Source organism: Trachypithecus francoisi, unplaced genomic scaffold (assembly GCF_009764315.1).
Source record: "Trachypithecus francoisi isolate TF-2019V2 unplaced genomic scaffold, Tfra_2.0 Lachesis_group6, whole genome shotgun sequence".
In the NCBI taxonomy this organism is placed as follows: domain Eukaryota; kingdom Metazoa; phylum Chordata; class Mammalia; order Primates; family Cercopithecidae; genus Trachypithecus; species Trachypithecus francoisi.
Window position 1 is genome coordinate 116271533 of NW_022681471.1, and position 27575 is coordinate 116299107.

The following is a 27575-nucleotide window of genomic DNA, read 5'->3' on the forward strand; positions in this document are numbered from 1 at the left end:
TCTAGTAAAGGCAGAAGGGGCGGTGGGTCAGCATGCCCCGCGTTCCTAGAGTGTCAAAGCCCAGGATGAAAGGTACCACTGTGGAAGCAGCCCTCAGGAACTCTGCCTGCCGAGCTGGAGCAGTTGTTTTACAGGTACCTCAAGACTCGCCAGTGTCATGGTTATGTCCTTGGAGTAGGGGCTGTGTCTTCCACTCCTGTCTTTATCAGTAGGGAAAATGCATATATCTCCTTTGAAAGCCAGCCCTGTCTCTCACTAGTTCTCTGACTCTATGCAGGTCTCTAATCTCTCTGGGCTTCGGTTTCCTCATGTGTAAAATGAAAAGGTTGGACTTGATCATCTCTGCGATACCTTGCAGCTCTGATTTCTGTATCAGTGAGATGGGAAACGAGTAACTCCCCTCCCTGCTTTCTCCTCTCTGATGTAAAGGCTTTCTCTGGGCCCAGCACTAGGTCCAGTTCCTCCTCAGAACTCCCAGAACACCTTGATCTTCTCTCTCAGGGCTCGGATCATTTGTAGAAGTGCAAGGAGGTACATATTCAAAGAGAATACTTTGCAAGGGAGTGGGGGTGGGGGGACCAAGTCCCCACTCAGCCACTTCCCTTGGGTCATTACCTTGGTTTCCCCACCTGTACAGTGGTGGGGTAGTGTGGGGGCCAAGGTGTTCCCCTAAAGGTTTGATGAAAAATCACTGACATGAGGCAGATTGATTAATAAGAAAAAAGGGCATGCAGATGTACTCAACATGTATACACAGGAGCCTTCAGAATGAAGACCCCAAGATCTAGGGGAAATTTTCCATTTTTATGCATAGTTTCAACAAAATATGGACAGCTGTGTAGAAATGTGATTAGACAAAAAGGGCCTGATCGAACGCTGATGGACCAAGTAGGGAAACCCAGCGAGGCCTTTCTGTGCAGAGCTCCTTACTTCTGGGGTTGTGGCAGGACCCTCCCTGGACTGGGGCCCTTATGACCTACAGCCAAACAAGGTATGTCAGGGAATTTTTTATGGCCAGTTTTTACAGAGAATATTTTTAGGCTTTGTGGCTGGCTTTGGGGAAAAAGGATTCTGGTTTCTATACCTGCCTTGGGGAAGAAGGATTCTAGTTTCTGTGGTGCCTCCAGAAGAATGGACTGAGAGAGGGAGGCAGGAGAAGGTCAGAGGAAAACTTTTGCTACTGAGGCTGCTGCTGAGGTCTTCGTTTTGGGGATGTTGTTTTCTGAGCCCCAAAAATAGTACTTACCTGTCAGGAGGCATAAATGTGACAGTGCACATACAGTGGCTCAACACAACGCCTGGCATGTTACTGAGAGCTCAAAAGTATTGGTTGTCATTCTTTTTGCTCATACAAGATGTGGCATATTCGACGAGCCGTAGAGAGCTAGGTGCAAAAATGCAATATATTTATCAGTGGCAATTCGAATGACGTTACTCTGTTTCACAGAAAATAAGCAATGACTCGAAAAAATATAAAGAAAAAAGTCTTGACTATGTTGAGCCCCCAAATATTTCATTTTCACACTTCAGTTAAGATGAAATCTTAGTTAATCAATATTTCATGGTGTTAATAATGCTCCTCTTTTCCATAGGGATTCCTTGCCACTGGTGAAATCGATCCCTTAAATAGAAGATTTTCCACTTCAGTCAAACCTGATGTTGTAGTACAAGGTTTGTGAGCGTGTTTACTATTCATATTTAACTTTGTAAAACCAATGTTATTTTAATTCAGATGGTTGCCTAGTTTCTTATTTAATTTTTTTGAAGTGTGTATGTGCCTATGCTTTAGCATGTAGCAGTTCTGTGAGATGCGTTTTATAACTCAGTGGCTCCCAAAGGCAACAGAATTCTTCCCAACCACAAAATGACTTTCTACAAAGCAATTGTTTTCTTGAATATAAACCTTGATTGCACCTGGGGCACAAGTGGTTCATTGCTTATCATTTTTCATCATCGTTATTCTTTGAAAAATAGAGCCTAAGTCTGGTGAAAACTCAGAATCCAACTGAGGGTCATTCATTCCTTCCTTGGAGCCCTGACGTCTTTCTGCCTTTCACCTATGTCCACCTTTCCTCTCCCTCCTCTCCAGCCAGCCCTTCTGGAGAGGGAGGAAACCAGCCCAGGCTGCTGCTGCCGCCGTCTGCCTAGCCAAGTGATTTCACGCTTCTGTGCCAGGACTTGAGCTCCCTCACTGGGGCTTCCTAAGATGTACTGAGGCTGCAGTGGGGAAAGTGCTTGCTGTAGTGCCTGGCCTGTGGTGTGCGCCCGGGTGGAGCAGTTCTCTTCCTACCTTCCCTCTTAGGGAGGACCTGGCAGTCCAGGAACATTCTGTGCCCCGTAGAGCGCACCAGCTAATGCCATAGCACGTTGTGTGTACGCCGTATTGCCCTCGAGGCTGTACATTTCTTAATGACAAGGTCCATATCATTCTTGCAGTTTCTATGTTGATTGGCACATACGCACCCATATGTTGAAAACAGTGATTGAACAAATGACAAGCATTTCTGTGTGGCCACTGGCTCATTTTGCTTTGGGAACTCATGCTGTGGTGAGATGAGCTGATATCACCCAGTCAATAGAGCCATGAGATACACCTGTCACAGCATTCTGATTAGGTAAAGTTTGTGATGATCATCATCTCCACGTTACACACGAAGCTTAGAAGTTAACCTGCTCCCTTAAGGACCCACAGCTGACAGCTGCAGGTGTGAACCCATTCCTGACTTCCAGGTGGACTGATCCAGCTGGACTCCGTTGTCCCTGCTCTAAGCCAGAGCATGTCCTGCTAATTCTTCCCTTGAATCTATTAAGACCGTTTTTCCAGCTGCAGTCTGGGACACTTTAATGGGTGTTGACCAGCATTTGTTTAATAGAATAGTGTAGAAATTCCCAGAAGGGCAGGCACAGAGTAGGGGAAGTGCACTTTCATAAACTTTGCCACATCCAGCTGCACAGATCATGAGGCTCCCAGGTCTCCCCCAAAACCACCGCACTAAAGGAGTTACTCCTACAGAGAGTGGCTGCTGGCGTTTCGATAAATGTGGATTCAAGTCATGCCTGTCATTGGAAGCTTTAGAAGAGACAGGTGTTAAGGGAAGCCACCCAGCCAGCCCTGCATGGCTGATGTTCCCATTTCCGGAGGGCCTGGGAGTTTAGGTTTCAGTCCCCGTGCAGCTGTAACTGGCCAGTTGAGCATGCAAGGCTTCCCTGGGGGCTTGTTGTGAAGGTCAGATGAGATAATGGATATTAAAATACTTGAAAAGGCATCAAGTGCTATGTAAATATAAAGAGGTGACACTCAGCTCTCAACCGCATGTGTATGTATTGTACATTCCGGCCCCACCAGCCTGTGAGTACAGTGATTGTACGTAACAGTAGTCAATCCTGCACTGCCCTGAGCCTCTCCAGCTCCCAGAGGACTCCGCCACAGCTGGACATGGCACCAACCTTTCTCCCTGTGGCCGTGCTCCCCTTTTCCAGTCCCGTCCCTATACTCCTTCCCTTTGCCACAGCACTGTCCCTTCTCGGAAGGCCAGCAGTACTAGTACAGCAGGTGCAGCCTAGCCGATCCTGGGTGGTCCCTAGTGACAGCCTCCCTCCTCCATGGGCCGCCGGGTCTCAGGCACAGTCAGCTCCCTGCCTGATGCAGAGCTAGGTGCCCAGGCTCTCCCACTAGAGATGGGGCCCAGGCCAGCCCTGGGGTGCTTTTTCCCCACCATGGGGCCCTGTGTGGGAGTTCTGAATGGGCCAGGCTGCTCCACTATCGCTAGTATCCCCACTCACAGACCATTTTACTTTCTCTAGAGGGAAGGATGTCCCCTCAGTCAGAGCATCCCCTGCCAGTAGGCGCACCCATCTTACTCTTCTTTTCCCCCGTCCTTTGGGAGCAGGGGCACAGGCTTCTGGCATCCCGTAAGTGGAGCTGTTTCCACTCCTGACCCTGCACAAAAAGGGACACCAGGCAGGTTTAGAATAGATGCAGACCCGGAGAGAGGCAAGACATTACTTGAGATGGGGCATTTTGGCTTGGGACTTATTGAGGACAATTTCTAGAAGTCTCCTATCAGACTATCTCGCACATTGAGGGTACTTGATAAATAGGCATCAAGGTTGTTGAGGGGTGGCAAGGACAGAATGGGGAGGAGCAGCAGGACGAACACTGTCATTTCCAGAGCTAGTCATTGCATGGAAGAGCATGCTAATGTGTATGCCAGCAGGCAGAAGAGGGCAGTAAGGAACACGCGTCCATGTGAAGAGATAAGAGTCATAAGCTAACACGCATTCTGTGTTCTTGTTCACAGTTACTGTTTTGGCAGAAAACAATCACATTAAGGACTTGTTGAGGAAACACGGAGTGAACGTCCAGAGTATCACGGATATTCATCCAATTCAAGTTCAGCCGGGCCGGATTCTTAGTCACATATATGCCAAGCTTGGTAGGTTTGGGGAAATTACCTGGGCCTTTTTGGCATGGGGGCATCTCGGTTCTAGATTTGGGGTCTGAGAGAGACTGTGATATACATAAGTTCTAAAGACTTGGACAAAATACTAAAGCAGGCGGTTCCACCGCTTCGATGTGAAGAGGAACGGGCGAGCCAGCACGTTCTCACACCCGTTCAGTGGGCACCATCGCAGGTGGCCAAGCATTCACCGGATCTGTTGTAAAGTAAGGAGCCACCTTGGAGAATTTACAATTGGAAAAGTCATTTGTGTCTTGATAATGTTTCTCATATTTACCTTTAGTATCAGAAAATGCTTATTTACACATTAAAATGGGAGGAGGTTCTCTACGCTTTTTCTAGAATCTGACTTTGTTTACTATTATGGCTCAGTACTAAATAAATCAAAAGTAAACGTTCTATAGTCCTTTTAGTAGTTTTATTCCATGCAGTTCCAACCGGGTACTGTTCATATACATTCATGAAAAAAAGAGGGGTGGGATTTGTTTTAATATGCGCTTCGTGCCATTTTAAAGGAGGATGATGGCAGTAGAAGAACCAAGCCCCAAAGTGGGTTGTCTAATCTAGAAATAAGCTCAGTCTTATCCTGAGTTGCCTGCATTACTTGTTACCATATTTCCTCTAACTCCGATTTCTCTTTTACTTTTCAAACAGGACGAAATAAGAATATGAATTTGAGTGGGCGACCGTATCGACATATTGGTGTCCTTGGAACCTCTAAACTATATGTGATTAGGAACCAAATCTTTACTTTTACACCCCAGGTGAGGAGAGCAGGCCAACGAGCATCTTTTTTTATTAAGTTCTCTTTGCTGTCTGGTAAGCTTTTTTCCTGTGCATATGACAGAATTCTGCATGCGTAGGTTCAAATAGAGACATATGAAATGACACCCAGTGCCTAGTACAAGTCTGCCCGTAGTAGGTGCTCAGTAAATGCTGATTGAGACAGGTGTGCCATCACTTCCGGTCATGAATATTAGTGAAATTCAGACTGCTTTAGAAGTTTGCTGTTGACATGTCACTTGACTCACTGCCCTTGTGCCCCTAATCACAATCATCTCTGACCCTTGTGCAAGCTGTCAGACCTTCTCTGTAACACACAGCCAGGCTGATTTTCTGGGCACACCCCCACTTACTGGGCTACTGAGTGTACTGATTATGGAACTTATCTGCAGAGCTTTGGTTTCCAAAGAAAACTAGTCCTGTGGAAGTACATAAAAAATGTTTTTCACTGAAATCTTGCGAGCTATTTCCCTTAGTGACAAATTTCAGTCCAGAGCTAGGCATGCACTAGTCCAGAGGCCAAGAGAACAATTTGATTTGTTCTCAACATCAGGCAGCAGTGTCTTTAGTTGACATTAACCAAAGCCATCAATCAGGTAAACAGAGCGTCCACCTCTCACCTGCTCATAGTGCCCCCACTTGGAAAGCATTTTCAAACCCATAGCCCTGGAAGGAGCAGGAATTAAGGAGTTATTGATTTGCTTTCAGAGACAGCGGTGTTGGGCGAGATGCTTAAATCCCCATCTGAGGAGCCGAAAATAAATCTAGCAGTGCACCTCTCCCTTCTACACTACAGCGACAGCTCACAGGCAGGCAGCAGACTGATTTGTCTGATCCTGAGCAGGGCAGCCCCATGGCTGGGTGGATTGAAACCAGTACTGAACCTCTTGCCTGGTAATAAAACCCCAGGATTAGTGCTGAGCTGAGTTGTCAGCTGGTGTTTCCAGGTGAACAAAGGGTGGCCGTTTACCCAGCCTCTTCTGACTTTCAGTTCACCGACCAGCACCACTTCTACCTGGCCCTCGACAATGAGATGATCGTGGAGATGCTAAGGATCGAGCTGGCCTACCTGTGCACCTGCTGGAGGATGACGGGCAGACCCACGCTCACCTTCCCCATCAGCCGCACCATGCTTAGTAACTCCAGGGATTTCAGCAGGCTCCCTCCTGCCCCAGGGGTGGTTTGGGCTCTTACAAATGTTTAAAATGGCTCCCATGGCCAGAACTAAGCACTGAAGGGGCTTCTTAGCAGTTTGGTTTCTTATCTCGGGAATCGTCTATGCCAGAAATATTTTAATTAGATGGTGTTGATGAAAATGTTTCAGTGCATAACAGGGGAAAAAAAAGTCTTCCCAGACTAAACTAATTCATCACTTTTTTTCCTTAGCAAATGATGGCTCAGACATTCATTCTGCTGTGCTTTCCACAATTAGAAAACTAGAGGATGGATATTTTGGAGGAGCCAGGTAATTTGTGATTTAAAAAAAAAAATAAGAGTAGCACTGACCTTTCTTAAAGTCCTTTGCTGCCCTTGTCCCGTTTTTCATATTGATTGTTGAACCTAAAAGCATGCAGTTTTAGAGTAAGCAGGAAGGTAACACTTCTCTAATCCAGTCTCCCACGTGAAACTTGGCTCATCTCTGAAACAGCACGCGGCTGGTATCTTTTAAGCTTTACTTGCACCAGGAGGCCTCAGACATAGGGAGGTGAACCATCAAGTCCCTCTGAAACGTCTGTTCTTGGAACGCATGTATGGAATTCTGTGTATGTTTCTGTTAAAAGGTGTGGAAAGAAATACTCAGTGCCTGGGATCCGGCAGGTGCCCAATAAACGCTCCTTGCACTGACTTGAATATGCTATCACCTTAAGATTCATTTGCAGGACTTGGCAAATTCCTTAGAGCCCTTAGAGCAGAACACCTGAATGAGTCTGCGTAGGTCACTGTCCGCTCACCCCTGTGGAATGAGCCCCCTTCTGGTTTACAGGCCCCAAGTAGGGCAGACGCACCCAGGCATTATGCTTAAGCATCTTGAGTGATACAGGGCTTGCCCTCCAGGAATACTGCTTCCATTTTTGTGCCCTCTGCTGTTACAAGGCAGAGGGCTTCTCTGTAGTGTCTATTCTCTCATCTTCCTCTACCCCCTAGGATATACCAGAAGGGCCCCAAGAGAACACTGTGGACCAGGCACGGGGGCTCACACTATAATCCCAGCACTTTGGGAGGCTGAGGCAGGCAGATCACCTGAGGTCAGAAGTTTGAGACCAGCCTGGCCAACATAGCAAAACCCTGTCTCTACTAAAAATACAAAAATTAGCCAGGCATGATGGTGCACGCCTGTAGTCCCAGCCACTCGGGAGGCTGAGGCAGGAGAATCGCTTGAACCCAGTAGGTGGAGGCTGCAGTGAGCCGAGATCATACCACTGCACTCCAGCCTGGGTGACAGAATGAGACTCCATCTCAAAAAAAAAAAAAAAGAGAGAATCTCACGTGTAGCCCAGTGTAGCTTTTCCAGGACTCAGGGAGGCTTCTGTTTGGTCCCTGATAGAATGCCAGTTGCTAAAACTTTTGGAGTTGAAGTTGCCCTTTCTTCTCATAGCCTCTCACCCCAGGGACACTGCTACCACAGCAAAGTCACTCATTTTTTAAAAATTATGGTTAAGCACCTTGAAATCGCTCCCAGCATGTGGGGGTGGACCTGCAGAACCTCAGAGCCCAGGCTGTCAAACCCAGCTTCCAGGTTTCATTGGAACTGTGCCCAGCCTAAAGTGATAGGGCCACTCAGGACTCCTACTCCAGTCTGGGGATGGCTTCCCCATCGAATTCCTTCTAGAGGGAACCTGACCTCTTCCATCATAGCACCCCTGGCCCTGTGTGACGGGGTTTCATGGTAGGGACTCATAAATAATAGAACGAGTGTGCCCAGAGAATCACTGCTTCTGAGCCAGTCGTTTTGGGGGAGAAAAACAAAACAAAAACATTGGGTTGGTTCTGTTTAAAAGCAGTTTGCTCGATATGTTTTGTCAAACTGTTGGTTGGTTCAGTAAAATAGATTCTTATTTGTGTTGGGAGTAAGAAGTCAGTGTGATTCATTTGGCTTTTAATATGCTGTGCGCGTTCGCTTCATACTTGCTATTGAATTTTTGTTTGAATGTCTTGGCTGACCGCTTATATGGGGCAATCTGCAGAGTAATATATGTATTGATTCCGGCAGAAGCACCACATGGTTGTGCAAAAGTCTCTCAGTGATTCATAGTAGAAGGTTATCCACACACTACCTGTGTCCCTAACCCGGTGTCTTCTTGGCAGAGTAAAATTAGGGAACCTTTCGGAATTTCTCACCACATCGTTCTACACGTATCTGACTTTCCTGGATCCAGATTGTGATGAGAAGTTGTTTGATGATGCCAGCGAAGGGACTTTCAGTCCTGATAGTGATTCAGATTTGGTAGGATATCTGGAAGACACCTGTAATCAAGGTACGGCTTGAAATGCTTTTGTGGGTAGTTCGCTGAATTTATTTAAACTTTAGTGATAAAATTGCCCCAAGACTCAAATACAGACAATGATTGATAATTAAAAACAAGGAAAAATGAAACAAAAAAGAGCCTTCTGAAACTTGCATATATTAAAATGAATAAAATGCCAGTTTAAAAACCAAAACTGCAAATGATGTCCTTGAGAGTGGGGCATTTTTAAACCTAGAAGGACAGAGAGTTTCAGGAATGGGGACTTTTTTTGTTTTTTTTTCTTCTCTCTCTCTTTTTTTTTTGTAATTGTTGTTGTTGTTGTTTGTTTTTGAGACAGGGTCTCGCTGTTGCCCAGGCTGGAGTGCAGTGGCATGATCATGGCTCACTGCAGCCTCGATCTCCTGGGCTCAAGCAATCCTCCCACCTCAGCCTCCCAAGTGGCTAAGACTATAGGCCTGCAGGGAAGCATCACCATACCCAGCTAATTGTTTTATATTTTATAGAGATGGGGTCTCCTTGTGTTGCCCTGGCTGGTCTTGAACTCCTGGGCTGTACTGATCAGCCTGCCTCGGCCTCCCAAAGTGCTGGGATTATAGGCAGGAGCCACTGTGGCTGGCCAGGAATGGGGACTTTGCACAGAATACATACATTCTGAAGACAGAAACATACTGCTTGAATTTTCAAAGGAGTGGTAAAATGATCTAGGTTTGGTTGGATATGAGTGATGAAACCCTGTGGGTATAACATTTCTCATTCTGAATAAGGTTTTGAGGTGATCTGTTTTTCACTTTTAGATAGTAGTTGGAATTAGGACTGGGAGTTCCATAAGGCTTAGCTCACTCATGACAAATTAAAACAAAAAGCCCAGACTTCGGCTGCTGTCCTTCAGGCTGTCTTACATATGATTCAGTTCATCTGGGAGGACGAGATGTAAACACTATCTTGACCGGTATTTTTTTTTTCCTTGAATGAAGTTTTTCCAAACAGTAAACTTCTACACACATACATTATCTCTGTAAATCTCTTCTTACTCTTCGGGAGTGAGTGGGAGTGCAAATATCGATATCTCAATGTTGTCATCTGCTAAGCCTACTCAGTGCTACTTGCTACCTGTGGTCACTATTGTGCAGCCATATTTCTGCAGCTTGGTTTCATTGGCTCTTTTTCTTGCTTGTCCAATTACAGAAAGCCAAGACGAACTTGACCAGTATATCAACCACCTTCTGCAAAGCACATCGTTGAGGTCCTATCTGCCTCCTCTTTGTAAGAACACAGAAGACCGCCACGTCTTCAGTGCTATCCACTCCACGAGGGACATCCTTTCTGTGATGGCAAAAGCAAAGGGTTTGGAAGTTCCATGTATGTTATTAACTCTTCTCTGCCTGTTAAAATACCTTCTTTTATCAAAGTAATGCAGGGACATAATTTAAAAGCCAAAGAATCCTAGAAGACAACAAAATGCCCCCCACATCCTTCTACTTAGAGGTAACCACTTTCAACTCTGTTAGTTCTTTCTTCTGGTATATACATATCTCCATATTTTTCAAATAATGTGTGCATACTGCTGTCTTCATATGCATTGACTTGATTCGGTACCTGTTGACTTTTGATTATGTGGGTAAGGATCTGGCTGTCTTAAATCACCACTCTTCTGCTTCACTGCCCCTAACCCACCACGGAGTTAAAGTTTAGTTAAATCAGTATTCACTCTTTATATCATTGTATGTACGCAAATATTATTTCCAACTGAGCATTATAGTATACTCTGATTATATTCCCGTTTTGACTCTTTGTTTTTTCGAAAGGTAAAGTTGCCCTGGCTTTTCATTTGCTTCGCTTTCTTTCTACATCTCCCAGTGGCCTCGCAATACAAATTTCCACAAGCTCAGTCGTATCAGTGAATCTCTCTATTCCACTGCCTTTCTTAGAGTCCACGAGTCTCCTTCTATCTGGGCTGACTGCGCTCTAGGCCTGTTCCCTGCCTTGTCTCCTTAGTTGGATTCCCTGGTTCCTGAATCTGTTGTGTTCCCCTTTCTCAATGTATTCTTCTGTTTTGGTGGAGCACATTCTAGAATAGTTTCAGTAGGTTTCAAAAAAAAAAAAAAAAACAGTGAAGTGGAAGAGGGCATGGTAGTGACAGCTCTCAGCTTGCTTGTTTTTGAACTGCACTGCCCTCTGCCCCCTTCTGGCTTGGTTGCCCTCAATGTCTGAGGTGCTTTTTACCCTGGGATCTTCCCTGGAGGCTTCCTTTACTTGTCTCCTGAGATGGCGCTCCTGTGTTCTGTATCCCAACTCTTCTTTCTTGGTTCACCCTTACTTTGATAGAGGACGTGCAGTAGTTTCCTGAGACACAGTGCACAGTGGGTAAAATTGTTGAAACCTTGCCATTATTAAAATGTCTACAAATGTTTCAGACCCATTTGAGAGTTTGGCTGGGTATAGAATTCTAGATTGAAAATACATTTTTTGGCTGGGCGTGATGGCTTACACCTGTAATCCAGCACTCTGGGAGGCCGAGGCGGGCAGATCACTTGAGACCAGGAGTTTGAGACTAGCCTGGTCAATATGGTGAAACACTGTCTCTACTAAAAATACAGAAATGAGACAGGTGTGGTGGCCTGTGCCTGTAATCCCAGCTACTCGGGAGGCTGAGGCAGAAGAAGCAGTTGAGCCTGGGAGGCAAAGGTTGCAGTGAGCTGAGATTGTGCCACTGCACTTCAGCCTGGGCGACAGAGCAAGACTCCGTCTCAAAAAAAAAAAAAAAAGACTTTTTTTTTTTGGCAGATTTTTGAAAGTATGACTTATTGTCTTCTTGCTATCAGTGTGTTGGTGTTGCTGTTGAGAAATCTAAACCCGGCCGGGCACAGTGGCTTATGCCTATAATCTGAGCACTCTGGGAAACTAAGGCAGGAAGATCGCTTAAGTCCAGGAATTTGAGACCAGCCTGAGCAACATGGTGAGACCCCCGTCTTTAGAAAAAATAGTCAGACATGGTGGCACATGCCTGTAGTCCCAGCTACTTGGGAGTCTGAGGCAGGAGGATCACATGAGCTCAGGGAGGTTGAGGCTGCAGTGAGCTGTGATCACACCACTGCACTCCAGCCTGGGTAGCAGAACAAGACCCTGTCTCCAAAAAAAAAAAAAAAAAAAGCCCATTCTTGCATTGCCATAAAGAAATACCTGAGACTGGGTAATTTATAAAGAAAAGAGGTCTGATTGGCTCAGGGTTCTGCAGGCTGTACAGGAAGCATGATGCTGGCATCTACTTGGCTTCTAGGGAGGCCTTAGGAAGCTTCCAATCATGACGGAAGAAAAAACGGGAGCAGACGCTTCTCATGGTGACCGTAGGAACAAAAGAGAGTGGCAGGGGAGAGTGGTCACACACTTTTAAACAACAGATCTCAGATGCCTTGTGACTCAGAGGAGAGCTCTCTTATCACCAAGGGGATGGCCCAAGGCATTCATGAGGGACCCACCCCCATGATCCAAACACCTCCCACCAGGCCCCACCTCCAACACTGGGGATTACATTTCAACATGAGATTGGAGTGAGGCATTCAAACCATATCAGAAATCTAAACCCATTCTGATTTTTGGTTTGTTTGTTCGAGACAAGAGTGTCACTCTGTCGCCCAGGCCAGAGTGCAGTGGCACGATCTCAACTCACTGCATCCTCCACCTCCTGGGTTGAAGCGATTCTCCTGCCTTAGCCTCCCAAGTAGCTGGGATCATAGGCGCACACCACCATGCCCGGCTAATTTTTGTATTTTTAGTAGAGACAGGGTTTCACCGTGTTGGCCTGGCTGGTCTTGAACTCCTGACCTCAGGTGATCCACCCTCTTGGGCCTCCCAGAGTGCTGGGATTACAGGTGTGAGCCACCGTGCCCGGCTCATTCTGATTTTTGATACTTCAAATATGAGCCATTTTTCTCTTTGAAAGTGTTTAGGGCCGGGCGCGGTGGCTCAAGCCTGTAATCCCAGCACTTTGGGAGGCCGAGGCGGGCGGATCACGAGGTCAGGAGATCGAGACCATCCTCGCTAACACGGTGAAACCTCGTCTCTACTAAAAATACAAAAAATTAGCCGGGCGTGGTGGCGGGCGCCTGTAGTCCCAGCTACTCGGAGGCTGAGGAGGGGAGAATGGCATGAACCCGGGAGGCGGAGCTTGCAGTGAGCCGAGATCGCGCCACTACACTCCAGCCTGGGCGACACAGCCAGACTCCGTCTCAAAAAAAAAAAAAGAAAGTGTTTAGGATCTTCTCTGCTCCCAGCTTCTGACATCTCAGTGCTGCACCTTAATCTCTATCTCATGTGTTTTCATCCATTGTGTTGGATACACAATGGGCCTTTCTAATCTGGAAATTTGTTTTTCAGTCCTGTAAAGCTTTCCTGAAAAGCTTCTTGACTCATTTCCTTCCCTACATTTTCTCTGTTCTTTCTGGTGTTTCTGTGATTCCAAAGTTGATTTCCTGAAGAAGACTTTATCATTTTTTTCCCTCTGTTTTCCATTTTTCTGTCTGTCCTGAGAGCCATTGTCTCAACTTTTTCTTCCATCCCCTCAATTGAGCCACTTTTGCTATCACATTGTAAATCTTTTTTCCCCAAATTGCATCTGTTTTTGTTTCACGTTTACAATATAATTTCTTGGCCGGGCGCAGTGGCTAACACCTGTAATCCCAGTACGTTGAGAAGCCGAGACAGGCGGATCACTTGTACCCAAGAGTTCCAGACCAGCCTGGGCAACATAGCAAGACACTGTCTCTACAAAAAAATAAAATTAGCCAGGCGTGGTGGTGCATGCCTGTGATCCCAGGTACTTGGGAGGCTGAGGTGGGAGGATTGCATGAGTCCAGAAGGTTGAGGCTGCAGTGAGCCATGGTCATGCCACTGCACTCCAGCCTGGGTGACAGAGCGAGACCCTGTCTCAAAAAAATAATAAAAATACAGTATAATTTCTTTTTTTTGAGAGAGAGAAGGAAAAGGTCCTGTTCTGTCACCCAGGCTGAAGTGAGTGGTGCAATTACGGCTTACTGCAGCCTTCACCTCCCAGGCCCAAGTGATCCCCCTACCTTAACCTCCAAGTAGCTGGGGCCACAGGTGCATGCCACCACACCCAGGTAATTTTTATTTTTATTTTTGTGGAGACAGGGTTTTGCCATGTTGCCCAGGCTGGTCTCATACTCCTGGCCTCAAACGATCTGCCCATCTTGCCTCCCAAAATGCTGGGATTACAGGCATGAGCCACCATGCCTGGCAATTTCTTATTATTCTAAGAATATTAATGGCAGGGCTTTTTGTTTTGGTTTGTATAGACCCTTTTTACTCTTTGAATGGTTTCCATGCACCCAGGTCACTTTTTCCAGTTTGCTTAGGTTTCTGTCTTCCACATGAGAGTCCTTCTTCCATTGCCCTGCTCCTCCTCACTTATCTGGTCATGAATGAGAATCTCCAAGCCCATGGGTGGGGCTTGTTGACTCAGGGTTATTTGATTTCCCAGAGATACTCTACAGTCTCTTAGTGGATTTCCTATTTCAAGGATTAGGATCTGGTTGCCTGGAGCTATGTAGTTACTTATAATTCCCTTGAGGAATGTATCCAGGCCTTCAGATGTGCTAATCAGCAACCCCCTCTCTTCGAGCCCCTTCCTCTTTTACCCCCTTCTGAGAGACCCTCCAGTCTTCTGTCAGAGTGAGTGTGAGTGAGGTGCTCATCAAGCTGGGTGTAGTTGAAGCAGGTGTCCAGGGAGCTCACTGCTTCTCAAATAGCTTCTCCCCAACCTTCCTTGTTTTGGACACTCCTAGGCCCCAGTTCCAGAAGCACATGGCGCAGCAGGCCCCAAGGACTTCTGATGAGCCTTGGGTGTAACTGACCAGCTCTCGGATTTCTCCACTGCAGACTTGGGAATTGGTTGCCTCGTATCAGCTAAATCACTTATCTTTCATCCATCAGCTTTCCTACTTGTGAAATTCTGTTCCTGTGGTCGTCTTTCTTGTTTTTCTTCATTCTCAAGGATTTGTCTTTTTAAAAAAATATATACAGTCGTGCACCACATAACTTTTGGTCAGTGGCAGACCATATATATGGCAGTGGTCCCCTAAAATTATAATGGAGCTGAAACCTTTCTGTCACCTAGTGACGTCGTAGCTGTAGTGACATTGTAGCACCATGCACTGCTCCCATGTTTGTGGCGATGGCGGTATCAACAAACCTCCTGCACTGCCCGTCGCATAAAAGTCTAGCACACACAATTATGTATGGTACATAATACTTGATAATAAGTAAGTATGTTGCTGGTTTGCGTGTTTACTATACTATACTTTTATCATTATTTTAGAGTGTACTCCTTTTACTTGTTAAAAAAAGTTAGCTGTGAAACAGCCACACACAGGTTCTTCAGGAGGGATTACAGGAGAAAGCATTGTTATCTTAGGAGATGACAGTTCCATGTACGTTACTGCCCCTAAAGACCTTCCAGTGGGGCAAGCTGTGGAGGTGGAAGACAGTGAGATGGATGATCCTGGCCCTGTAGAGTCCTAATGTATGTGTTTGTGTTTTCATTTTTTAAAAAAAAGTTTAAGAAGTAAAATTAAACAATAGATCAAAGCTTATAGAATAAGGACATAAAGAAAATATTTTTGTGGGCTGGCCACGGTGGCTCATGCCTGTAATCCCAGCACTTTGGGAGGCCGAGGCGAGTGGATCAGGAGGTCAGGAGTTCCAGACCAACCTGGCCAACATGGTGAAACCCCGTCTCTACTAAAAATACAAAAATTAGCTGGGCGTGGAGGCGCGCGCCTATAATCCCAGCTACTCAGGAGGCTGAGGCAGGAAAATTGCTTGAATCCGGGAGGCAGAGGTTGCGGTGAGCCAAGATTGCCCCACTGCACTCCAGCCTGGGCGACAGGGTGAGACTCCGTCTCAAAAAAGAAAAGAAAAAAAAGATTTTTGTACAACTATACAATCTGTTTTAAGCTGTTATTACAAAAGTCAAATTTTTAAAAATGTAGGTTTATAAAGTAAAGTTACAGTAAGCTAAGTTTATTTAGTATTAAAGAACACTGTGTGATGAATTGAGTGCAGTGTGAGTGTAGAGTATTTATGAAGTCTACAGCAGTGTCCAGTCATGTTCTAGGCCTTCACATTCACTCACCACTCACTTACCCAGTCACCCAGAGCAACTTCCAGTCCTGCAAACTCCGTTCATGGCAAGAGCCCTATAGAGGTGAACCATTTTTCATCTTATATACCATATTTCTTGCTCTGTCACCCAGGCTGAAGTGTAGTGCCATGATCAGGGCTTCCTGCAGCCTCAATCTCCTGAGCTCAAGCGATCCTTCTGCCTCAGCCCCCCAGTAGCTGAGACTATGGGCATGCACCACCACACCCAGCTCATTGTTTTTGTTTTGTTTTGTTTTTTGAGACGGAGTTTCGTTCTTGTTGCCCAGGCTGGAGTGCAATGGCACGATCTCAGCTCACCATAACCTCTGCCTCCTGGGTTCAAGTGATTCTCCTGCCTTAGCCTCCCCAGTAGCTGGGATTACAGGCATGTGCTATTACACCCGGCTAATTTTGTATTTTTAGTAGAGATGGGGTTTCACCGTGTTGGTCAGGCTGATCTTAAATTCCCAACCTCAGGTGATCTGCCTGCCTCAGCCTCCCAAAGTGCTGGGATTACAGGCATGAACCACCACGCATGGCCTACCATTGTATTTTGTTTGTTTGTTTGTTTTAATTTTAGTAGGGATGAGGTCTCACTATGTTGCCCAGGCCAGTCTTGAACTCCTGAGCTCAAGAAATCCTCTCACCTCAGCCTCCCAAAGTGCTGGGATTACAGGCATGAGCCACCATGCCTGGCCTGTACCCTATTTCTACCATACCTTTTCTGTTTAGACACACAGATACCATTGTGTTACAGTTACCTCCAGTATTCAGTACAGGAACATGCGTACAGTTTTATAGTCTAGGAGCAATAGCCTCTATCATCCAAACTAGGTGTATAGTAGCCTGTACCATCTAGGTTTCTGTAAGTACACTCTATGCTGTTCATTCAGTGAGGAAATTGCCTAACAACACATTTCTCAGAATGTATCCGTGTCATTAAACAATGCATGACTGTATATATTTTCTGTAATGTTAGTGGGGGTTGGAAGGAATTAAAATTACAATGTGTATTCAATTCACAAGTATAACCTGGAGGTCTATAAATGCCTTTTAAATATGCATTGTCTTTACCTTGAAAACTTCCTGTTCTCCTGAGATGACATGCTATAGCCTGGAAGACAGAGATGGCTTAATGAATAAATATCGATAATGATAATATCCAGAGGTGGTTGAAAAACAAGCCCTACTGCCCGGCAGTGGCAGAATGAAATGCATACTGGACCGGAAGCCCAGACACCTTGATTATGGGAAGCGACCTTGGACAAATGGTCTACCCTCTCTGGGTCTCTCAGTTTCCTCATCTGAAAGAAAAAGAGGTCAGGCGAAATCACTTCTGAGCTTCTTTCCAGTCCTGGGATGTCATATCATTTTCCCTGAATTCCAGGAGGGAAAAGCGAAATCCAGTTCTCAAAGCAAGATCTATGCCCTGCTCACTTCTTATTCCCAGATTTAGCACATGAGGTAGCTACCTGGTAAATTCCTGCTGAAGCTAAACTAAATACGTCATCTTTCCTTCTGTTGGTCTGTGTTAGAGAAGGAGCAGCCGCCATACTTCTCGAAGTATTGGCCGGGAACGGTGGCTCACGCCTGTCATCCCAACTCTTTGGGAGACCAAGACGGGTGGATCACCTGAGGTCAGGAGCTCAAGACCAGCCTGACCAACATAGCGAAACCCCATCTCTACTAAAATACAAAAATTAGGCCGGCCCTAGTGGCTCATGCCTGTATTCCCAGCACTCTGGGAGGCTGAGGCAGGCAGATCACCTGAGGTCAGGAGTTCGAGATCAGCCTGACCAACATGACGAAACCCCGTCTCTACTAAAAATACAAAATTAGCTGGGCGTGGTGGCACATGCCTCTAATCCCAGCTACTCGGGAGGCTGAGACAAGAGAATCGCTTGAACCCGGGAGGCAGAGGTTGCAGTGAGTCGAGATCACACCAATGCACTCCAGCCTGGGTGACAGAGTGAGACTCTGTCTCAAAAAAAAAAAGGTATTTTTTTTGTTTTTCCTCCTCAGAATAACTGTCTTTATTCTTTTGTTTTCCAGTTGTTCCCATGACTTTGCCGACTAAAGTTCTAAGTGCCCACCGTAAATCACTGAATCTTGTTGATTCTCCTCAGCCACTCGTAGAAAAGGTAAGGTATATGGAACAGCTTTTTTTAAAAGTATGGTGTTCTACAATGCAGGATTAGTCCCCAAACTCTTTCAAATGGCTAAACTCAAAAGAAACAGCATATTTCTCGATATCTGGGACCTTTTGGTTTAGAAGCTCTGGGCTTGGATGCGAACCCAATCACTTCATTGTCTGGAGTCTGACTTGTATCAATATGTACACTGAATGTGATACAAACCTTTATATTTTGCCTGTAGAAAAAAAGGCTACTACCTTGCTACCTACTCATCAGAGTCTATGTAGCCACTAGAGGAAATAGCTCGCTACCTAGCCCCACCTAACTGTTTAGCCGGCCAAGGTGGGACTACTTGTGGAACAGGGAGCAGGACTCTGTTCCTAATGGCCTTTTTAAATTTTTCTTAGACAGGGTCTTGCTCTGTCACCCAGGCTGGAGTGCAGTGGTGTGATCACAGCTCACTGCAGCCTCAACCTCCAGGCTCAGGCGATCCTCCCACCTCAGCCTCCCAAATAGTTGGGACTACCAGCATGCGCCACCATGCCCGGCTAATTTTTGTATTTTTTGTAGAGACAGGGTTTTACCATGTTGCCCAGACTGGTCTGGAATGCCTGGGCTCAAGCGATCCTCTCACCTTAGCCTCCCAAAGTGCTGGGATTACAGGCGCAAGCCACTGTGTCTGGCTCCTAATGCTCTTAATGTAAGAAAAAACAGTGAAAGATTCCTTAGGATACTGTAGGGAAAAGATGGCATAAAAAATTTTAAAAATAAGAGTCCTCAGGAGAATAAAATCTCAGGCTGTTCCATTAATTCCCACAATTTGTTATTTTATCCAGGACTCTTCCCTGATTCTGCCCCACACAAATAGACTCAGTCCCTGTTGGAGAAGATTTTACCCTGATTTCAATTTTAGGTTGTTTAAAACATCCATTTTGTGTTTGTTTTGCTTCCAAATAACTATACCATATATGCAGCATGGTGCAGAAAGCAGGAATAGAGGAGCGAGAGGTCACCTCCAACCCCTCCTTAGCTCTTGTGAGGGCTTTTCGGCTCCGTCTAGAAGCCGCTTGACACCAGGCAGATTAAAAAGAAAAAGCATACAAAGGTGATTAGCTTTCTGGGTACATGGGGATCTTCACAAGAGAGTGAGGTCTGAAGAAGTGGTCAAAGCAAGATGCTTTCCTACTTTTTAAACAAAGAGTGATACATTTGAGAAGCTAGGACAGGACAAGGAAAATCTGGCTAGAGGCAGTTACTAGGAGATATATAGGGGGCGTGTAAAACTAGTGGAAGATAAGGGTTCCTTGGGTAAGTGTATTTCTACAGGTCCATTGCTGCCTCCAGTTCCTGGGCTCTGATGATATGGGCTCTTTTCGCGCCCTAGGAGTGTACCCCTCCCAGAGGCGTCTTTATGGCTTGCTGCCTGCAGAAAGAGACAAGTCAGCTACCCCTTTCTGAAACTACAATGTTTCCAATGTTTTCAACTCAAAACAGACAATATACCAATCTGGCATATTTGGAGATAGCACATCCTTCACACCTTCAGCTCAATGAATGATCACCGAGCCAGTATACCTGGATCAGTGACTACCTTCTGTGGCCCCCTCCCATCTCTTCTCCTTTTCTGGTCCAGAGATAACTGCTGTCATGATTCCTAACACCAGAGGTTAGTTCTGCTTGTCTGTGAACCTTCCATAAATAAAACTCACATATATTTTAACCTATTCAGTCCAGTCTTTTGCAAATGTTGACCAGCACAGTGATTCACTGATCAAAAATAGTAAAAGCCTATAAATAAAAAGGTCATTGAAAACTGGAGCACAGCACAGCAATAGAGTTCCAAGACCAGGATGGTGTTTCACTTCTTGATCTTCCGAAAGTTCCATGCCTAGCCCATCTCCCTGCTTTTGGGCTCTTGTATGACCAGGTTCCTGAAAGTGACTTCCAGTGGCCCAGAGATGACCATGGTGATGTGGACTGTGAGAAGCTGGTTGAGCAGCTAAAAGATTGTTCGAACCTACAGGACCAAGCAGACATTCTGTACATTCTTTATGTCATAAAGTAAGTGTCTTAGTCCTTTCAGGCAGTTATAACAAAATACCATGAACAGGTTAGCTTAGGAACAGCAGAAATGTATTTCTCACAGTTCCGGAGGCTGGGAAATTCAAACTCAAGGCCGATTTGATGTCTGAGAAGGCCTGCTTTTTCATAGATGGCGTCTTCTCATTGCATCCTCACATGGTGGAAGCGGGGAGTGAGCTCTCTGGCGTCGTTTTTATAAGGGCACTCACCTCCTTCAGGAGGGCTCTGCCCCATGACCTGAGGACCTCCCAAAGTCCCCACCTCCTAATGTCATCATTGTGGGGGTTAAGATTTCAACATAGGAATAGGGGGAAAACAGACATTCAAGTCGTAGCAGTAAGTTTATGGTCTTTACTAGCTAAGCTTTCTCAGTTCTCCTTAATTTTTTCCCTAGTATTCTTGGCCTTCTAGCCAGCCCAGGTCATGATTATATTCACCCCAGTTACCCAGGATCACCAGGAATGAGACTTCCATCCCCTTCTCTGCATACTGATGCTGGTCCCCCAGGATGAGAAGGTTATGTGAGGCCAGGAGGCCACCACGTCCTGATGTTAGGCTTCTGTTTCAAAGGATATAGGGGACCTTTGGTGGGACGTAACCCTCTCAAGTGAGACTCACAGGCAGTGGGAGAGCCCAAGCGCTTTGCAAAATGCACAGTGATCTATTCCTTTCCCAGTCTTTAAACATTCTGGACCATATTTCTGGCTTTTTCTACCTCTTGGCAGGGGTCCCAGCTGGGACACAAATCTCTCTGGACAGCACAGGGTCACCGTTCAAAACCTTCTCAGCGAGCTCTATGGGAAAGCCGGCTTGAACCAGGAGTGGGGTCTGATTCGCTACATCTCAGGCCTGCTCAGGAAGAAAGTGGAGGTCCTGGCTGAGGTCAGTGTGACTGTGCCGGCTGCACATGTGTGCTCACTAGCTTGTCTCCCCTTCTTCCACTTCCAGTCTCCCAGTTGTACCTCTTACTTGCGAAGGAGTCCCATTCTTTAACCCACAAGTGGAGTGGGCCCTTCTCTCCTACCTGCCCGCTGCTCCGGGAAGGCGAGCAGAGGGAAGAAAATGCAAGTGGATTGGTTTTGTTCTTTCTTAGCTACAGAAAAAGGCTCGCCAGGAAATCAAATGAAAGTGCTCTGTGTAGCGGCCGGGCGCGGTGGCTCAGCCTGTAATCCCAGCACTTTGGGAGGCTGAGACGGGCTGATCACAAGGTCAGGAGATCGAGACCATCCTGGCTAACCCGGTGAAACCCCCGTCTCTACTAAAAAATACAAAAAACTGGCTGGGCGCGGTGGCTCAAGCCTGTAATCCCAGCACTTTGGGAGGCCGAGACGGGCGGATCACGAGGTCAGGAGATCGAGACCATCCTGGCTAACACGGTGAAACCCCCGTCTCTACTAAAAAATACAAAAAACTAGCCGGGTGAGGTGGCGGGTGCTTGTAGTCCAGCTACTCGGGAGGCTGAAGCAGGAGAATGGCGTAAACCCGGGAGGCGGAGCTTGCAGTGAGCTGAGATCCGGCCACTGCACTCCAGCCCTGGCGACAGAGCGAGAGTCCGTCTCAAAAAAAAAAAAAAAAAATACAAAAAACTAGCCGGGCGAGGTGGCGGACGCCTGTAGTCCCAGCTACTCGGAGGCTGAGGCAGGAGACTGCGTGAACCCGAAAGGCGGAGCTTGCAGTGAGCTGAGATCCGGCCACTGCACTCCAGTTTGGGCGACAGAGTGAGACTCCCTCTCAAAAAAAAAAAAAAAAAAAAGTGCTCTGTGGCCTAGCAGCCTCTTAGAGCTCTTTTTTTTCACACATCCACAGTACAGTGATCATTAATATTTATAACCCCAAGGCCGGGCAAAATCCAGAGCCGCTTTCTTTTTTTTTTTTTTTTTTTTTTTTCTGAGAGGGAGTCTCGCTCTGTCGCCCAGGCTGGAGTGCAGTGGCCGGATCTCAGCTCACTGCAAGCTCCGTCTCCCGGGTTCACACCATTCTCCTGCCTCAGCCTCCTGAGTAGCTGGGACTACAGGCGCCCGCCACCTCGCCTGGCTAGTTTTTTTGTATTTTTTAGTAGAGACGGGGTTTCACTGTGTTAGCCAGGATGGTCGTCTTGATCTCCTGACCTCGTGATCCGCCCGTCTCGGCCTCCCAAAGTGCTGGGATTACAGGCTTGAGCCACCGCGCCCGGCCCAGAGCTGCTTTCTAAGACACTCGAGTTCAGTGTCGTGATGGTAAGATGATGGCATTTATTAGATGTGAATAATGGGGAAACGGGTAATTTAGGAATTGAATGTGGTTATTAACTCTTAACATCAGTATCTTCGGACTTATTCCTGTCTCATTCGATAGCAGGGAGTCCAATGTGTTTGCTACAGTGGATGGGCATTAAATGCCCACTGACAGGCCCTGCAGAGCCAGGCCTGGGGGCACACATTGGAGACAGAGACCACAGACACCCAGCCCTGCCTGAGTTGCTTAGTCTGGGGTCTAGGTATGAATTTTTCAAATCAAGGGCAACATGGGTCATAAAGTTAAGGTAAATGTACGATCTGATTGGCAGTGTCTCCTCCCCACCCCCCATCGTCTTTGCCAATCTCTTTTGCGCTCTGCCTCTCACCCTTCCTCCTAACTGCGAAGGCCTGCACGGACCTGCTGTCACACCAGAAGCAGCTCACCGTAGGCCTGCCGCCCGAGCCCCGGGAGAAGATCATCTCTGCGTAAGTCGTCAGCCTTGAGGACCTCAGGTTTGCCGGGGAGCCATGGGGAAAACATCAGCACTTCCCAATGTTCGGAAGAGGGGCTTTTTAAAGACACTCTGTCACATGGATGCATCTAGCACAGAAAATAAGGGTGTTCCGTGGAGGGTGAGGAGGCACTGTCTCAAGATACCTCATCATGTTTGTGACACAATGCTCCTTCCTAGGCCCCTTCCCCGGAGGAGCTCACAAAACTCATCTATGAGGCCAGCGGGCAGGATATCAGCATCGCCGTCCTCACGCAGGTCTGGGGCTGGTGTGGGAGGGGCCGGGCCACAGCCTTCCTCAGAGTGGAGGGGATCCCTCAGCCACTCACCCTGTCTCTGAAACCCTATCTCCGTGTGTGTCTGCTTCAGGAGATTGTGGTTTACCTGGCCATGTATGTCAGGGCGCAGCCCAGCCTCTTGTGGAAATGCTGAGACTCCGCATTGGACTGATCATTCAGGTGATGGCCACGGAGCTGGCGCGGAGCCTGAACTGCTCAGTGAGATGCCCGCAGCACCTGCAGCTCCCGCCGCACCCCACCCCAGCCACCAGGCCACGGCCTCCACTCTCAGGGGAAGCCCTACTTAGGTTATCTCGAACTCAGCATCCAAGCCTGTGGCAAGCTCAGGCTTTACCAGCTTCTCTCATTTAGATGGAACTCCCTTCCATGTGGCACAGAGCTGAAGTTCATAAGTCAGGGAGAATGGGGCTCTGGTGATGTTTACCATTACAGCCTCAAAGGCGATGTGGAATCTTCCACCCCGTACCTGACATCTAAGCTCCTTCCTGGATGCCCTTGCTATGAGATGTCACCCCTATTTTATAACATCTTCACGGGAGAAACCCTACCAATTTGGATATAAAAATCCATCATGAGACATCCAACGTTGGGGATCAAACATTGTGAAAAATCATGTGTCTGAGAATTAAGCAGATTCGTGATTTAAACAGCAGCATTTAGAATCCCCACGAAACAGTGCATTTCAGCCCCAAAGCAATAGTGAGGTTCTCCTGAACAGGGGGACCTGCCATGGCATCTGCTGTCACCTCCCTCCCCACCCAGGTCCACCTGACCCTACCTTTACCCGCCACCAGCCCTGTGTCTGGGACACTTACAAGATATTTGTTTTTAGGAGAAGAGGCTTCTGAAGTTTAATGAACCTCAGCCCTTTTGATATGAAAAATCTCCTGCACCATATTCTAAGTGGGAAAGAGTTTGGCGTTGAAAGAAGTGGTAAGTCCCATGCTCCTGTTAGTGTCTTCAGGGAGCTGCCTCCTTTACATGCAGCAGACATTAGAACCAGCACTGTGGGGCATAGCGAATGTGGGAAGGGAAGGCTCCTACCTGAAGAAGATGGACAGAGTCCTAGGCTCAAGCTTCCTGCTTTGGGGGCTTTGGGACTCGCTCGCAGTGTGCTGGGTGAGCTTTTCTTGCCCAGGTTGGCACAGCATGTGGGTGTGGTATACCACCTCCTGTAGCCGTAAGCGCCTGGTACCATCACTTATGCAAAAGTGTTGGCCAGGCATGGTGGCTCACGCCTGTAATCCCAGCATTTTGGGAGGCCGAGGTGGGCAGATCATGAGGTCAGGAGTTCGAGACCAGCCTGACCAACGTGGTGAAACCCCATCTCTACTAAAAATACAAAAAAAATTAGGTGTGGTGGCGCACACCTGTAAGCCCAGGTACCCAGGAGGCTGAGGCAGGAGAATCACTTCAACCCGTCAGGCGGAGGTTGCAGTGAGCTGAGATTGCGCCACTGCACTCCAGCCTGGGCGACAGAGCAAGACTCCGTCTCAAAAAAAAAAAAAAGTGTTAGAAGTGTGGGCGACCCCGAGTGCCAGGATGAAAGGGCTGTCCTTTCACACCACCTGAGCATCCTGGCCTTTGGGTAAAAACATTCTCAACCCGGCCTCACGTCACCCTCCACAGCGCAGGGAGGAGACCCCTCTGTGACCTCACAGCGTGCTCGAGCTCACTTATTTTGCTTTGTCCTGCCTCGCTCACTCTGTTTTTATCTGAACCGGAACCCTGCTTGCAGTGCTGGGAAACATAATCACCCAAGTCCTGGCGTGATTCTTGTTCTCAAATGTTCCCTAATTATAATTGAAGCAATTATCATTTCTCCTCCTCATAAAAAAGCTAAATGATTTGCAGGCACGTTGGTGAATTTATTTCATCAAGCCAAAGAAATGCACTGTGGGCTATCATTCCTTTTATTTAATAAGAAGGACATTGGGTACTTTGTATGTTTCCTGAGCATGTGCCGGCCGCAAACAAAGACGGCATCGTGCAATCAAATGTGTTTTGGTGGTTTTTCTCCTTTCCTGAAGGAGGGATACTCAAAATGCTTTTGCAAAAGTAATTTCCAGTTCTTTCCAAGGCAGAGTCCTTGAAATGGTAATGTATGAGATAAATATTTAATGTGTTCTGCTCATCATTACAGTATTCATGGCTTGACACAGATAATTACTAAAAATTTGTCATTAGATGTACAGCTATAGATATTATGAAACTAGGAACTGAGTAGTGTCATCTGAAAGCCATAAATATGTGTGATTGCAAGCAAGAACAGAAGACATGCTGTCTTTTTAACATATAACATCATTTGTTAGCTGTCGTTTGTAATTGTTCAATTTTTGTAAATTTAGGAAGCCCAAATAGGCTTAGAATTTTGATTAAATCCTGAGATGTTTGAGATAAATGTTTCCAGCGAACACCCACCCCGGACAGCCCCTCTTGTAGCTTCCTGGCCTTTGGTTTGGATAAAAACATTCTCAACCCGGCCTCACATCACCCTCCACAGCGCGGGGAGGAGACCCCTCTGTGACCTCACAGCGTGCTCGAGCTCAGTTATTTTGCTTTGTCCTGCCTCGCTCACTCTGTTTTCCACTTTCTCCTTCTGTTTTCCCCTTTCTCCTTCTGTTTTCCACTTTCCTGGGTCTGTCCTTCCTCTCCAGCTCATCACTGAGTCTCCCTTGTGGGCTCCTGCCTCTCTGCTGTCCTTTAAATGTTCTTGTCCCCAGGTTCCTTATTTGTCACAACTCCTCCTGGACAGTGCCCTCCATTCCCATGGCTCCATTGGGGTCAGGTGGGATGGTGAGGCTTGCAGAGGATGCTGCCTGAGGAGGTGACCTTTGAGCTGGGCCTGGCTTGCCAGCACAGGCAGATGCCCAGTGCGGTGCAGGTGGCCGGGAGTTGAGGGGAAGCGGGGCTCCAATTGGTAGAGTTTCAGGTGATGCTGGGAGGGCTGTTTGACCTTTGTCCTAAAGACAGCTAGACCTGGGAGGCTTTGGAGTGGGCAGTGATACGATCACACTTGCCTTTTAGAATGATTGCTGTGACCACAGCACAGAGGCCAGGCTTGTGGGAGGTGGGGCTGGGAACAGGTTTGAGTCCCAAGGCTGGTGCCATAGGTTGGGAGTGAGAGGTGGTGGCCTGATGCATTGCATCGGTGGCCTCTGGTTGCCTCCACCTCCAGCCCCTGGCAGCCTGACTTTCCTAGCACATCCCCCTCCAGCTCAAGGCCCTCCTCCAGCTGCCACCTTCATTTCATTTGGCACCTCGCCCTCAGGCCTGGGCATGGGCTCTCCTCCAGGCACTGCTGCGGCACTGAATTCTCCTGCATTCACACCTGCACCTGCTGCCCAGAGCCTGGCACCAGGAGGCCCCTCTGGATCACCCAGCCCATGGCCACAGCTGCCCGGGGTGCCAGCCCTTCAGGGGCCCGCAGCAGTTTTGTCATTTCCCAGGGGCATTCCAAGAGTCACACGGGACTGGGGACAGAGCCCAGCAAGGTCCATGTGGGTCCTATACATTAGTCATGACGAACCCTTTAGAAAAATATTAATATAAATAGGATTGGGGATATCACTGACCAGTCAACACTCACCAGATCAAACTCTATGCGGTCATGAAACACGATATGATAGAATATTTAATGCCAGAGAGAGATATTCACGATATAATTACAAAAAGGCAGATCACAGAACCATACTTATGTCCACAGAATGTATGTATCCATCTCATGTTTCTATATCTATACGTATGTATGTGATGATTCTGTTTTGTTAAAAACATACACAGTCGGCCGGGCGCGGTGGCTCAAGCCTGTAATCCCAGCACTTTGGGAGGCCGAGACGGGCGGATCACGAGGTCAGGAGATCGAGACCATCCTGGCTAACACGGTGAAACCCCGTCTCTACTAAAAAAAATACAAAAAAAACTAGCCGGGCGACGTGGCGGGCGCCTGTAGTCCCAGCTGCTCGGGAGGCTGAGGCAGGAGAATGGCGTAAACCCGGGAGGCGGAGCTTGCAGTGAGCTGAGACCCGGCCACTGCACTCCAGCCTGGGCGGCAGAGCAAGACTCCGTCTCAAAAAAAAAAAAAAAAAAAAAAAAAAAAAAAAAAAAAACACCATACACAGTCATAGGGAAAAAAACTGGAAGGCTCATGACTAAAATATCAAGAGATGTTAGTTCTAGCTTCTGTAGTTCAGTGGTCTCAGTTTCCTACAAGGAAGGTGTGCTTTGGGGTTTTTTAAAATTTTTATTTATTTATTTATTTCGAATTAAATATAGATATGAGGTCTCACCATGCTGCCCAGGCTGGTCTCGAACTCCTGGGCTCAAGCAGTCTTCCCACCTCGGCCTCCCAAAGTGCTGGGATTACAGGTGTGAGCCACCGTGCCTGGCCTTGGATATGTTTTTGGTTTTTTGTTTTGTTTTGTTTTTGTTTTTGTTTTTTGAGACGGAGTCTTGCTTTGTCA

At 47.1% G+C, this 27575-nt stretch overlaps 1 protein-coding gene across 1 annotated transcript in view; it reads left to right on the forward strand.

The window, feature by feature from the left end:
• Nucleotides 1-27575, forward strand: part of PHKA2 (phosphorylase kinase regulatory subunit alpha 2) — a 92916-nt gene that overhangs the window by 55316 nt on the left and 10025 nt on the right. Inside the window, 17 exon segments of the mRNA XM_033202000.1 lie at nt 1593-1671; nt 4302-4436; nt 5115-5224; nt 6235-6379; nt 6630-6708; nt 8550-8719; nt 9896-10069; nt 17921-18009; nt 19931-20064; nt 20811-20967; nt 22708-22791; nt 22994-23071; nt 23183-23228; nt 23231-23310; nt 23510-23525; nt 23746-23749; nt 23963-24045. Of these exon segments, the coding sequence (XP_033057891.1) occupies nt 1593-1671; nt 4302-4436; nt 5115-5224; nt 6235-6379; nt 6630-6708; nt 8550-8719; nt 9896-10069; nt 17921-18009; nt 19931-20064; nt 20811-20967; nt 22708-22791; nt 22994-23071; nt 23183-23228; nt 23231-23310; nt 23510-23525; nt 23746-23749; nt 23963-24045 (1663 nt within the window).